At 36.4% G+C, this 15,560-nt stretch overlaps 1 protein-coding gene across 14 annotated transcripts in view; it reads left to right on the top strand.

Moving 5' to 3' along the window:
* Window positions 1-15,560, top strand: part of hpo (serine/threonine-protein kinase hippo) — a 153,406-nt gene that overhangs the window by 111,654 nt on the left and 26,192 nt on the right. For 7 of the 14 annotated variants that reach the window (XM_067091908.1, XM_067091905.1, XM_067091906.1 and 4 more), the window contains 7 exons: window positions 6,186-6,266; window positions 9,076-9,256; window positions 9,918-10,145; window positions 10,487-10,592; window positions 10,865-11,012; window positions 11,169-11,343; window positions 12,317-12,442. In XM_067091908.1, the coding sequence (XP_066948009.1) occupies window positions 6,186-6,266; window positions 9,076-9,256; window positions 9,918-10,145; window positions 10,487-10,592; window positions 10,865-11,012; window positions 11,169-11,343; window positions 12,317-12,442 (1,045 nt within the window). The remainder of the gene's footprint in view (window positions 1-6,185; window positions 6,267-9,075; window positions 9,257-9,917; window positions 10,146-10,486; window positions 10,593-10,864; window positions 11,013-11,168; window positions 11,344-12,316; window positions 12,443-15,560) is intronic. The other 7 variants (XM_067091916.1, XM_067091917.1, XM_067091913.1 and 4 more) reach the window with 1 other exon arrangement.

Genomic DNA, 15,560 nt, shown 5'->3' with positions numbered 1-15,560 from the left:
TGACCATTTTCTCTCCCAGTGTCTGACTAGCCAGTAGAAGCGCCCATTAATAAACGCAAGTGTTGCCAGTGTGGGCATTCCAAAAAATCCCTTCCGGTGCAGTCGCATTGCTACATTTTTTCTGGAGGTTGTGTGGTAACACTCCTTTCATACGAATCGTGTGAGTGGCTATTGGTTATGGCAGTGTAAACTGGTTCCGTTAATTTGCGAATCTGAGTTGTGCGTTAACAACAGTTATACCTTGAAGAGGTTGTTGTACAGTTGAGTTGATATAGTTTATACCTCAGAACTGTCGACTGTGAAGTGAACACCAAGTATATAATAATGATAATAAATAATATTAATATACTCTGAAATCGTTTAGATCGTTTCATTATTGTTTGCCAGCATTATTGTTATTATTTTATTTATTTATGTATTTCTTAATTTATTTTTTCTTTTTTAATAAGTGGTATCTCTTCTTTCTGCATTTCCCTTTACTTCCTCTTACTTCTTCCTAATGAACACCATATTCATTGGTAGATTGAATTTCAAGTCAGTAGCCCCTGTGGGCTTGTCCCATATGAGTAGGTTTCATCTTCTGAACAGTAATAAAGATAATAAGCTGTCAAAAAATTAGGTGTCTTGGTGTAACAGCGTCAGCCGGAGTCAAGAAAGAAGACATGGGCTAGCAGCCACATCCCTGGATACTTGTTGAGAACCGGGATCTCGGCCTTTCTGGGTTGGAGCTTTTGCTGGGTTCTCAAGTCGGTTCGACCCGGTCTGCGGGCCACCGATCGACTCAGCTGTGAATGGGTACTGACATCAGAATGTGACCGAAAAAGGGCATGGGGGTAGCAGCCTCATTGGAACTCGTGACGGGTCATCCCATGCATACGTAAATCACCGATGCTTCTCCTTTACTCTTGCATAATATTATGATTATGAATCATGTGTTCTGATTCCAGTTTGTGTTAATCAATCAATCAATCAATCAGTCAGTCCCATGAATCAGAGGGAAATAGAGTGAATGCCAAGTACATGCGTGTTCCGTATGAATGATTGAATACGGTGGTCTTACAAGAGTCGCCGTGTGCATTGATTCATGTGCATACAAGGACAGGTCAGTTTCCCTGCGACGTACTGGCTGAGAAATTGGGTCACGTTTCACCTTGTTTTCACCTGTAACATTATAGAAAAAAACAACAATCTCCCTTTGATGTTATCACAGAAATGATAATAATGATAATATTACACAGTGCGTATCTATGTTTTCCTGTGTTTAACGCCAATTACCTCTGGAGCTAGTCTTTCAAATACTTACTGTAACCTGCCCCAATAAAAGCTTGCAGAATGAAGGTACTGTACCCTGGCTCTAGTTTGGGAAAGGTTAACATGCCTGTCTTTTGTAATGCCATCATACTTGACGGTAAGGCTTTCCTAATATTAATAACGATAATAGCATATTTGAAGAGCAAGGATTCTCTCTCTCTCTCTCTCTCTCTCTCTCTCTCTCTCTCTCTCTCTCTCTCTCTCTCTCTCTCTCTCTCTCTCTCTATATATATATATATATATATATATATATATATATATATATATATATATATATATATATATATATATATATATATATATATATATATATACTTTTTTGTGTGTATATATATAACTGAATCACGAAAATATGGAATGATGAATATATAAATAAAGGCAATGCCACGAAGGAAAGAGAAGCGACGGAGTGGTGCTAGGCCTTTCGACTTAAGGTCCTTTACGTCTCTTTCCTTTGTGGCATTGTTTATATATATATATATATATATATATATATATATATATATATATATATATATATATATATATATATCACACACACATATACATATACACACATATATGTGTGTGTTTGTTTTGCACCCATGGGCACGCTTTTTCTTGAAGATTCACGGTGCATGCGTTTTGTTAATGAAGATGAGGAACCACGTAAAATCGCGAAATGGCAGTAATGAAGGCGGTATTCGTCCTTCGTGCGAAGATCTTATTAGCAGCGCTGCATTCCTTCTTCATGAACTCATTCAGAGATTGTTGTCTTTCGTTTGGGGAAACTGTGAGCCCGGTGGGGGGCGGGGGGAGAGAATGTCTGAATTTTTCTTAAGTTTGAGATTGAAACCTGGTGAGGGAGTTTGTTTTATTTCTCGTTCTTTCATCGCGGATGAAGTTTTCCGCCGTTGAGTCTGGTCAGTAGTTGGGTGGGTAAGCTATGCGGTGATTCCAACCTTGATTCGCGCGGCGAGAGACCCGAATTTGATTCTGTGGGGTCCCTATAGGGGGTTAGTGCCGTCAGTGTACCTCATGCGGTGCACTGTAGGCATTACTTAATGTTCTTTGCAGTGGCCCTTCGGCGCCTAGCTGCAACCCCTTTCATTCCTTTTACTGTGTCTCCGTTAATATTATCTTTCTTCCATCTTACTTTCAACCCTCTCCTAACAATTCTTTTATAGTGCAACTACGAGGTTTTTCTCCCGTTACACCTTTCAGTCCTTTCTACTGTCAATTTCCTTTTCAGCGCTGAATGACCTCGTAGGTTCCAGCGCTTAACCTTTGGCCCAAATCCAATATATTCATTCATTCATTCTATGGAATGGAAAAGATTTGGACACATTTTTTTAAAAGTCTAATTTGTCTTTGTTGCCTTTTAGTCGACTGTGGTTGGTAGCAGCCAGGATGTATGAGACATGGGACTAGCAACCTTATCCCAAAAATTTTACTTGAAACAGCAAGGTTAAAAGCATGTTGAGCCACCCCTCTTAATGTTATTAAAGCTCCGCAATAAACGTTTGTGTATTGACTCGCTCTGTGATCTGGCCGACTTTCAGAGGTTGGGCATGTTTGTCGTAAAAGGAGCATTAGCCTGATGTCTTAAGGTATTTATTTTTAGTCCCAAAGTAAGATATGCTCACGGATTCTGGCCGTGGTGATCAAAGATTTCGTTTGTAAACTGAGAGATTAGTTGACAGTTTCCACTCCACGAACATATATTTGGTCGCAGATCCTTATAGCATGGCGGAGTTGCCGGTGTTTTCCCGACGTTTTGCCAATGAAATGTTTGGTGTCCTGTTCACGATGTTGCAGTAAATATATTTCCGTATGACTTTTTAACACTTTGTTGACTTGATGAACTATATGTTTGTAAATATATATATATATATATATATATATATATATATATATATATATATATATATATATATATATATATATATATATATGTGTGTGTGTGTGTGTGTGTGTGTGTGTGTGTATGTATACATGTAGTTCGTGTGTGTGTATTTTGTGGCCCATGGCAGGGAAAAGGTGGAAGCACCATGTACGGTAAAGATTGGGTTGGCCTCAAGTCGGACTAAGTAGCAGCTCTCTCTCTCTCTCTCTCTCTCTCTCTCTCTCTCTCTCTCTCTCTCTCTCTCTCTCTCTCTCTCTCTCATAATGATTTGCTGTTGGTACTGAGAAGAAGGACGTATATAGTTGGTAAAGCCAAATATGTTAGAGGAGCAGAATAGCAGAATAATTTTGCAACGAATGTCGAAAGAACTAAGTAAAACCACGATTATAGAGAGCAGGTGGTCGTAAGACCAGGAGTGATCCGTATGCATCAGTATTGAGGCATAATGCCCATTTTTCACAAATGGCAATTGATGGGTCAGGTTGGTCAACACTTCGTTGACAGAAGAATATCACGTGTTTCTGGAGAAGTACGAGTATTTGAACTCTGCCTTCAGTGCTGTCTTGTGAGAACACGACTCCGGAACTTTGTAAGCAGTGTTGAAAGTCTAATACTTCTATTGTTACGAGTTGTGCCTGTTGCCACGTGAGCGACAAAGCTGGTAATACGCTTTGGAGCGTTAAATATAATGATCTGATGATAAATGTGTCTTTGTGACGCATTCTGAGAGAGAGAGAGAGAGAGTATGAAATTTACATAATTTACATTTAGCATTCTAAAAGCATACAAAAAAAACGTAAATGTTACTACGTTTTCCACATCGACGATTTGCATTTATATATTTACGTATTGCAGACCTCCTTAAAAATATCTGAAATTGTGAGACATTTTCGGAGTCATTTTGAGGATGATTTCTGTCGTCTTTCATGTGTCAGGGAAATGACGTCATATCCTGATTCGAGACTCACAGGATTATTATGAACGGATATTCTGTCGCACTCCTGTGTGTGGCCAGCTGGTGTATTGAAGAAGGTTTGTAATTTGCACTATGTAAATATTTAAATACAAATCGTTGATGTGGAAACTGTAGTAACATTTAAGCATTTTGTGTGTTTTAAGAATGCTAAATGTAAATTTAATACCTCTCTCTCTCTCTCTCTCTCTCTCTCTCTCTCTCTCTCTCTCTCTCTCTCTCTCTCTCTCTTTCGATACCTTCACTCCTCCTCCTCCTCCTCCTCCTCCTCCTCCTCCTCCTCCTCCTCCTCCTCCTCCTCCTCCTCCTCCTCCTCGTGATCCTCCACTTCCTGGTCCTCGTTGTGCAGTGATAAATTTGCTTTAATTTCAGTCAATAATTCCGTCTATTCCTTCAGTATTGTCAAACGCATAATTCATTTCTCCAAAGCAAATGGCAGTGGGAAGCGCAACCCATTACTCTGTATTATCGGTGGCCCGAAGAACGCGAAGAAGTAAGATTATTGGGGCTTAAGCTAGAAGGAAGCGATTGAGAATTGTAAGTCAGGGAAAACACAGTCAGGAAGAGAATTCAAAAGCTTTAGTAATCGCTGATTTGTAATCAGAGAATGACCGATTTCCACAGGCGCCCTGACTGACAGTGACTCAGATTCACAATCTTTTTAGCCATGATGATAGATAGATAGCCCTAAATACCTGCATTCCGAAATGCAAGAAGACTTCCTGACCGTGCAGAGTTTAGACGTCAGAATTTCAAACAAATCGTCATTCGGTATTTTCTGCAAATATAAATAGACATGACCCGTTCCTTGCGTAACCCCCCGTGTTAATACGAACCAACTGTCATTCCCCCCAAGGGCAGGCTGTTTTGATATGCGCCGGCCATGCTGAGTACATACTTGTGGGGCTGAAGTTGGTCTTCACCTAAAGGGAGGCAGTCAGGTCAAATAGATAAAGGAAAAAGTTAGATTATACGCGCATACACATGCATATATATGTGTATATATAATATATATATATATATATATATATATATATATATATATATATATATATATATATATGTATATATATATGTATATATACTGTATATATACTTTTTTTTTAAATATAAACCGTTTTTGTGCGTGCTTTTGAGGTTAACTAAGGTGGGATTTGGCTAATGTGTGTTATGAGTTGGGTACTTTTGCAGCTAAGTTGTTATTTTTTATACTGCTATTACTTGTCCCAATGCTGTCCTATTTCCAGCTTATTACGTTCAGATGACACAAAATTGGTTGAGTATACATCCTTGATATGCTTATAATAATTTTTTTACCGATATATTTTACGTAAATTTGTAGTCGTAAAGTACATAATTTTTGCCTAAGGTGAAAAAGATTTTGATGCAGCGGAATAGATATTGATATTGACAGTGTCACTTCAGAGGGGATTTTCTTCAGTCTGGTAAATGACGTTTATTGGCAAATTGAAGGTGATAGGGTGCTTCGGGTTTTAGCCCAATTTGATAAGTAAGGTGTTGGTTTTTCAGCGTAATTTCTGGTTCATAATATTTTGTTGGTTTAATTATCCCTTGAACTCGCACGCGTGACTTCAAGTGTGAAATTATTTGAAGTGTTGGTGTTTTAAAGGTAATTTCAGGTTTATGTATGTATGTATGTATGTATACAGATTGTTTGTCTGATTGTATCTTGCTTTTCAATTGCACACATTAAGGCCTTTCAGTTTTGCGTGGTATTTATATATGTAAATCCAAATGATAGATTTTCATGGAAATTTAAAAATCGTGTTTCGACTTTTTATTTACCTTTTTAATTCACGTTGTAACAGTTCATGGAACTTAATGCGAAACACAGCGTGCCTTGAAGTGTATATGTATATATATATATATATATATATATATATATATATATATATATATATATATATATATATATATATATATATATATATATATATTTGTATTTTAATAAATAGACGAACATTTATTTGCAATTTCCCCGTTTTTCTTTTGCAGGGAACTGGTGAAGCTGAGCGAGGAGTCTCTTATGAGACAACCCGAGGAAGTGTTCGACATCATCTGTAAACTCGGCGAAGGGTCAGTGGAGAGAGATCTTCGGCTCTCGCTCGCTTTCATGTTTTTTGTCTCTCTCTCTCTCCTCTCTCATTCTTCCGAATGGAGAGGGAGAAAGTCTCTCTCTCTCTCTCTCTCTCTTTGGAGAGAGAGAGAGAGAGAGAGAGAGAGAGAGAGAGAGAGAGAGAGAGAGAGAGAGAGAGAGAGACTGACTGACTAAGGAATGTAGAACGAAGGGTAATGAGATGTATGATGGCTCTCTCTCTCCACTAGGAAGAACGAGAGAGAGAGAGAGAGAGAGAGAGAGAGAGAGAGAGAGAGAGAGAGAGAGAGAGAGAGAGAGAGAGAGAGAGAGAGAGAGAGGTAGAACGAAGGGTAATGAGATGTATGATGGCTCTGTTTATACAGTTGGCTACTGAATATACAAAACAATCTACGTATTCAGTAGACCGTTATTATACCTGGTACACCTGTTAATGTAATCCGTTTTTTTTTATATGGCCGAGGAACAATCGGTCAGAAGGCCTGTTTTACGCTAAGCTTGAATTTAAATTGAATGACAGTTGGATCTTTTAAATAATATGATACATGGCTGGATGTAACCAAGTCAGTGCATGTTGGTTCATAATTATGGTATGCATAATTATAATTATTTTGTAAGAATACTGTTTATTTGTGTGTGTATGTAAGAACTTTTCGTCTTGCCTAGATACGATATACACGGAAGCCTTTCATTTGCATGGGGCTGTGTATGTATCGCATACGATCTTTGTCCCACTCACTTTCATGCCATGACGATGACTTTGCTGTGGCTTTTATCTCTGTTGTACTCGAGCGAAGACTAATGCCATTGTCAGACTGACAGGAAATGTCAGTCTTATCGTAGTAGACGTAGTCCAGCTGTAGAACTCGAGTTGTGGCGTTGTAGAAATGTTTACAGACTTATACGTGCACTCGAATATTGTATGTGATGGGAAAGTCAGTCAAATGACATAATTTGGGCAGCCCGTTTTTACCCCACAGACATGTCTTTAGGAAGAGGAAAGCAAAACTGCTTAGTATATTGCTTCACAGTTTCTCTTTTATTCTGATCGTGTGATAATCTTAATCATTCTGCGCTTAAAATAGTAGTAGATAGGGACACACACACATATATACGAGTATATATATATATATATATATATATATATATATATATATATATATATATATATATATATGCATAAACATGCTGGCTATGTTTGTGTTGAAGAAGAAAACAACTTCGTAAGTGCAATGATTCTTGAAGGCGTCACGAAATTTTTATTAGTAAATGTCGAAACATAATCTGGTTTCACAGAAGAAACTCAGTTTTTGCACTAGAGATCTTGAAATAGTTTTCTTAGTTCGTTGCATGACGTTTCCCCGCACAGAAAATATCCGAGCACTGTCTTTTGTAACATCTTTCCTTTTTCTTGTCAAGTCAGTGAGCGCTCGGTGTCATGCAGTGGCCGAGGTTGATTCGAGCGACCATGCTCGTCTCTTCTAGGTTTCATTAGAAAATTTCTCCTTGACAGTCGTGAAATGCATCATTTCTGACTTTTTAAATGATGACTTTGTGTATTTAGAAGTACTTAGGTACGTGAATTCGAGGTCATCTTAGAGTTTGTAGATGAAGGATATGGGGTAAATTTGAAATGTTGCGACTGCAAAAAAAGCCAGAGTCGTGAAAATGCGCGATAAACTCTACGGGATTGACACGCATAGATTCACTTTACCAGCTAGAGCTAGAGTAGTAGCTAGACGATCATAATCCTCTATTTTATTGTTGGTTAATTAATATTCATTGTCTTTCTATCTAAGCTATGGGCTGAAATCTTATGCGAGTTCATAGTAGGTTTTTTTTTTATTTTCTGGAGGGAAAGAAGGATATGTGAAAGCTAACACAGCCGTATTATTGTATTGCTAGGTATATGTCAGTGTTTTGATGAATTTGACAAAGGTTTTTGATCATCTTGAATACAAGTTTTCATGCGTGCTTGCGCATATCCGCTCAAGAATGGTTACATAGCTAGAGAAATTTTCATACAACTGGTTTCACAGGATTAGAGGTAACTCAGAGTGATTTTAATGAAGTCATTCTAAATTACCTTTGCGAATGTATTGAGTTAATCTCTTCATTCTTAGCTGCCATGGATTGCAGCCTAGAAATAGATGCTTATAGGTACATGGTTATAAGTTTAAGAAAGAAATGAAACGTTTTGTTGTTATACTTAGATAAATGTATATGCAAGTTAATTTTATCTGCTGCCTTTCATCTTTGAAATGAATGTTAAATACTGCCTTGTCTGGCATATGCTGGTAACGGTAAGAGAGCCTTGAAGAGAACAAAACAATTGTTTTGTTCTTATCTGTTATTGTTTATTTATTTGATATCCATGCATGCCATGTATTGCATACCATAGAAGAGTTTTATATAGCCTTAGTTTACAGGTGCGTATTTTCTAAAGCCTGTTCCACCAGGAAAACTTTCTTATATAAATACATCACATGCATGTATAGTTGCAAAGCATTACCTTTTGTATTGGTTTGGATAAATATTCTATCCGGTACACAATTCCATCACCATAAGCAAATAGTAAGTTACCTTTCACAATTTTGGGCTTGACTTCTCTGTTACTTATATTAAGTTGCACGTAATGCATTGCATGAGTACCGCCATATGAAAAGTATTTTCACGTGGGAGTGGAAACTCAGAAGGTGGCACTTTTATGTACCTTTGAGGTGAGGAATGAACTCATTTATTGAAGTAAAGTCTTGTCACACACAGTAATTGTAACATCTTGATTGACAGGTCCTATGGCAGTGTATATAAGGCTCTCCACAAGGAGTCAGGGCAGGTGCTGGCCATCAAACAAGTGCCCATTGACACTGACCTTCAGGAAATCATCAAAGAAATTTCCATAATGCAACAGTGTGATTCCCAACATGTGGTCAAGTATTACGGCTCCTACTTTAAAGACTCTGACCTCTGGGTAAGTGAGATAGCAGTACAGTACATTACAGTAGTGACTTGGTGACTGTACTAATTGCAATAATGGTTTAAATACCATGAACTTAGGAGAGCTTTCTAAGGAATTTAGGAAGGATTTTAGGATTAGGCTTGATAGTAATCATAAGTTTTTGATCTGAAACAACATTCAGTTATCCAAATGCCCAGTGAAATTAAAAATGTTTGATAATTTGAGGGCAAAAACTCCTTAACATTGGTTAAGCTAACATTTTAAAAAATTTTTATTTGTTTTTAGTAAATAAAATTGGGCTTAATGTAAGATGGTGACTATTGTTTATAATCAGGCAGTCTCACATGGAACTAGATGATAAAGACAAATCTCTTTATTTATGTTTTTGTTAGTCCAATACAATTGGGTATTTAGTATGTACAGTTTTTAAAAAAGTACTTTTCATACTAATGTGATGTTAACAAGGCTTATAGAAAGAATATGTTAGTTTAGCTTTAGATGGAAATACTGTACTACACAGTTGAAAGGTATTGATTTTCCTTACAGTTTTAATTCATGTTTACAAAATGATTAGCATCATGTTACGTGTGATGAATGCGTAATTTGATTAGATTTACATCCTTTTTACGTTCATTATATATTTTGCTCTCAAAAATACACTGTGGTATTTCAGATTGTAATGGAGTATTGTGGTGCTGGTTCTGTTTCCGACATCATGCGGTTGCGGAAGAAGACCCTAACAGAAGAAGAGATAGCGACAGTTATCCTAGACACCTTGCGTGGCCTAGAGTATTTACACCTCAGACGAAAAATTCACAGAGACATCAAAGCCGGTAACATTTTGCTAAATACTCAGGGCCACGCGAAGTTAGCAGATTTTGGAGTTGCAGGACAGCTGTCAGTGAGTATGATCCATAGAAGTCAGTAGAAGGGGAACTCATCTGGTTGTAGAAATAATATATAAGTTATGGAAAAAATCAAAGCTTTGTTATTCTCTGTGAGAGTGCAGCAGAGCAAGTTTGAAAAGTTGCAACTTTTTTCGTTTAACTCAGGACTGAAAAAGAAGTTCCTTGTTTTGATCAGTACCTGTAAAACCTGTCAGTCTCTGAGAAAGCTTTACTGCTTTTCTTGTGTGTTCGGAATCACAACTATTAATTGAAAAATGACCAAAGTTTGTTATATCCAAAAGAAAAAACTGTGCCTTTATGAATTTCTAAAGTATTGGTTTGGTTATTTTTTCAGGACACAATGGCCAAAAGAAATACTGTGATAGGCACTCCATTTTGGATGGCCCCCGAAGTTATTCAGGAAATAGGTTATGACTGTGTTGCAGATATATGGAGTTTAGGTATGTTTCATTATAAGTAGTTTAGTTTTACAGGCTTCTGATTTGAAGCCTCATTAAGAATGTATTTATTGTTAAACTCGACTTTATTGTCAGGGTAATGTTTCAAAAGAGTCTTATTTACAGTATATTACACTATATTGAAATTGCATAACTTAATGATAACTGAATGCATTAATGTTATATCTATACTGTATTATCAACAGACGCTACAAAGAGTTGAGAGGAAATTCATGACTAGTTTAGTAATTATTTTGTCTTCTTTCCACATTCAGGTATTACGGCATTAGAAATGGCAGAGGGAAAACCCCCGTACGGAGATATTCACCCCATGCGTGCCATATTTATGATCCCCACCAAACCCCCACCGTCATTCCGTGAGCCTGACCAGTGGCAACCAGAATTTATAGATTTTGTTTCAAGGTAATGGCACTTCCACTAACTCTTTAGCATGGGTATTAATTTTTCAAGTGTTGGGTTTTGTTTTTGTATATCTTTCAATTTTTATAGGCATTTTCTAAAGTTGTTTTGACTTCTGTGTTTGAATGTTAATCCAAAATGCAAATATTTCTTTGATAGATGTTTAGTAAAGAATCCTGAAGAAAGAGCGACAGCCTCAGAACTCCTTCAACACCAGTTTATACGTGGTGCACAGCCATCTAGTATACTTAGGAATATGTTAGAAGAGGCGATGGAAATCAGAGAAAACCAGAATTCCAACCGACAGATCCAAATCAAGCACATCACCGATTCGGTAAGCTTGCGCTTTTCTGTAGTCTTTAGTATTGGTGTGAAGCTAAAACAAAGCCATTTAGCTTTCCATGAGCAGTTACGCAAAATACGGCTTTTTAATTGCAGAACAGTGCTTTCAAATTGTACATCTATAAGATTTAAAGATGCAGCAGTGATAAAAGTGTTCAGTGATTGAAAAAGGAATCCTCTCATGTCATTTTTCTAAAATGTTAGGCATCTTTGGAAAATGTTGATGTAATATTAAGGTCTCCATGGATGATACCCTTTGAATGTAACCTTTGTTTTGGGGGTAGTGCCTTTTGCAAAAACCAAGTAGATTTTGTCTGATAGGATTTCAACTATGTTCATGCCTCATAATATTTTGTAGAGGTGATGGTATAATCATTAACAGTGAAAATGTTAGATAAATTTTAAGGAAATGATACATGCCATTTCATAGTCTGCGATTGTTCAAGTACTGCTTGTTAATCTAAGTTTTAGTTCTAAACTTAATTATTTTTTTAATTTCTACCAACCTGCAAAAATTTGAGATGGAAAACTACATGACTATTACTTTATACTTTATATGATTGTTACTTCCAAGGAACTAATATTACTGTACATGAATTTACATGATTTTTTTGTTTTGTTCTATGTTAACTAGAAACAACCTTTAGTTGTGAGAGTGAGCACATCCTTCACCAAAATAATTTGTCAAGTTATATACAACTTTAGTGGCTTTTTGTTATTTGATGTAGGTAGATGAAGTATAATTTGAACCCCTGGACAATTGTAAGTTTACTGGATGGGAAGTGGCATGTGTAATTTCTTACCTAACATTAACCAGATGGGGATATGGTTGTAACAAAGAGAAGGGCTTATTTTGCATGACAACTTTGGAATCCGGAAATATTATTTGTCCCACATGAAAGAGCAATATTTGTAATGATCATGAATTGGCGCTGGTACATTAACGAAGCCCAACCCTCCTGCAGTTCTCCCAGCAGCAGTCCCCTCAGCTCCAGTTACCTGTGAAGAATGTTCAAGCAGAACAGGATCATAAAAACAACCAACATAACCAAACTCACCATCACCACAGCATACCTAACACCCAAATCCAGGTTAGTGGTTCAGTGACCTGGCGAATTAACTTCAAATAGTGGAATGACCTTAAACGGGTATATATGTGTAATTAATTTTTGTTGTGTATGCCCTCTCTTACAATGTTCCTAACCCCTGAAATTGACCGTTTTTCACCCCTTTCTTAGCAAAGGTTCCCCTTTCTAGCTAACAAATTTAGTGTACTAATGTTGGTTGAGTATTATTAAGATAATCATTTTTGTAGAGGATCCTATATCATGTGTTCCTTTTCTCTTGCTGCTGCTTAACTGTTATCTACAGTATGTGATGTTTAGGTTGTTTATGCTTTTTAATATTAGAATTAATTATCAAAGTGCTATATTTGAACCAAGACTGTAGCCAACGATAATAGAGATCCCATGCCAGCTTTAACGCTTTCATCATATACGCAATACATACTTCAGTTTTATGAGATGAACCTGTATGCAGATGGTACAATTTAAGGAGATCCACGTGATCAACAGGCTGCTTTGTCATTGAAATGAATATTTTTTTCATATTTGGATTGCTTTGGTAGTCAGAATAGTTGGAAGAATTGCCTTTTCTGTTGAAGGCACTGTACATACTTCACATGTAAATATGTATATAAATAGCCTTGGCTTTAAGTGGGAATTTTGTCAGTAGTAAACCTGACCTATTTTTACTTATGTATTTTCCTATTACTGGAAAGTTTTGTCAGACTAAAGGGATGACACGATTCTGTCGAGTATTATCATTGTTGGCCACTGAATTTGACCTTTTTGCTCTGTCTCCAGTGGTTTTCCAACTCATTTCCTCATATTTCTAGTAAAGAGTTCCTCATTCCTATATCTTTCTACTCAGAAACATTACTTGATAGAGGCCAAAAAGGTTAAGTTAGAATATTTGAATTTCAGCTCTTCATATAAAAGTTTTAAATTTTTATGCTGTAGAGGTAGTTGTGTAAGGAAGACATGGTTTGTGCGAGTTGGTTATAGGAAGGCTTCTTCTTGAGTTGATAGCTGTAATGGGAAAGGCTTTAGTAGAAGTAAAATTGTATATTATCTGGGACCACATTGCTTTTTTTCAGTGAGGTAGGCAGTACTTAACTTTGTTTATTTAAGCTTTAATTTAATATATTACAATATTGATGTACAGTATGTTATTTTTACAAATCTATTAGTTGCATATCTTTTTTTTTTGTAAGTGTTTTATTTGGTGTTCAGCATTGTTTTAAGTAGTTCACTGTACTAGGACTGTACAGCTTTGGATAATATAAAATGTGTGTTTATGGCAGCAAGATAAGGAGTGCATAAGATGGAAGGAACTCTCAAGACTAACCTGAAGAGTAGATAGTTGTGTTGCTGTAGTATACAGTTTGCTTTTTGTGCATGCTTCTAATTTAGTTGAAGATGTTTATACGGACTTAGCAAAGCCCTTATGATTATTTTAGCTGTATATCCTATTTATTTTGATTCACCTTTAGTATTATGTAATTATGTCATGGTTCAAGCAGCATCTCGACCGTAAATAAATTGCTTTGTTATGTTATGCATGATTTGTTATGTATAGCACTCGTTCAAGTTTTCCTTAGCTGGAGACTTGACATGTTTTTATCTGGTATTATCTGTACTGACATAGAACAATGGTGTAGTGTTCAAGAAATTTGTTTAAGTACTAGTAAAACTTGGTAGGATGTAATAGTATTACATAATATTGAACTTATTACAGTGGAGAAATATTTTATCCTATTTTGTATTATCCTGATAATATTGGATATCAGATATATATTATTAATGAACAGATATTTTTATCAGTATGTAATTTTTAAATTAGTTACTTTAAATTACTTTAAAGAAGAACTGCAAATAGTGGTTTTTTTAATAATATTTTTTTCATTATTACCACAGACTGAATGTCTGTATTGTTTGGTATTTTTGAGGTTTTTACCAATTCATTGAGTATTGGTAAGTTACATATATATGTAATTGTGGAATTCTAAGTTCCAATATGCTCAGATTAGGCTGAAGTACAATAAGCAAGAGTGTCTTAAACATTTTAAAGAAATAGAAAAGTTATCCAAGAAAATGGTTAGAAGAAAAGATGAAGCTTATTGCATCAGCAAGCTGCAAAATATCTAGAAGGGCAGTAAGACATATGTCATTATAATATGTGAAGAAAGTGTAGAACTGTATTAAAAGGATAATTGACACTTTTTGTATTCAAAATGAAAACAGGTCTTCTTTCTTCAACCCTATGTATCATGTATTGTATATGCCTTATTTTCATGTCACAAAATTCACAGTTCTCTAGACTTAGGCCTGCAAACAGAAGAGTTCTGTACTGCACAGGCACCTGCCTTACACACACTTGTGTTCCAAGCCCTGTCTTACAGGAACCGCTTGGTGGTCTACAGTGCTTTTTGCCCAGGGTTATTCCTTTCAGGAATTTCACTTAGTGCATGTGACTACCTCTGTTTTCTTTTTTCACTCATTCTCCCTACTAATGATAGCAGGAATGTAATACAGACAGTCCGCAGTTATCAGCAGGGGTTTTGTTCTGACGGCGTGATAATAACTGGAAATAGCCAATAACTTAAAATCGGTGATTTTCAGCACTTATTGGCGCCGAAAAATGCCAAAAATCTGATTTTTGGTTATCGGCACCTCTGTTAGGTATGCATCAGCGCCAGTACCCAATTAGCTGCGCCGATAAGCGAAAATTGGGGATTTTTATTGCTGAAAATTGCCAATTTTCGTCACTAGACAAGCCCCGTAAAACCCAATTGCTGATAACCAAGCCCGTTGAAAACTGGGGACCGCCTAATGACTGAAAATGAATGTGTTGATTTAGTATACAGTACAGGCAGTCCCCAGTTTACGACAGGATTTCCGTTCTTATGGTGCATCGTGAGCCAAAAATCGTTGTTAACTGAAAAATTGTCGAAAATCATAAGAAAACCTTACTTTTAATCCTTTGGGTGTCTTGAAAATGACATAACTTGCATTTTTATTGAGTTTTTAATAAAAAAAAAAAACTCCAAATTTTGACCAGTCTGCTGTTTTGGAGCCATATTTCTTCCTTCAGATCGGCGTCGTAAACGTCATAAACCGGGAAATAATTTTTGATGAATATATTTGA

The sequence above is a fragment of the Macrobrachium rosenbergii genome, chromosome 48 (genome assembly GCF_040412425.1).
Source record: "Macrobrachium rosenbergii isolate ZJJX-2024 chromosome 48, ASM4041242v1, whole genome shotgun sequence".
NCBI lineage: Eukaryota > Metazoa > Arthropoda > Malacostraca > Decapoda > Palaemonidae > Macrobrachium > Macrobrachium rosenbergii.
The sequence above is the reverse complement of the archived record's forward strand: the minus strand, read 5'-3'. Positions and strand labels throughout refer to the sequence as shown.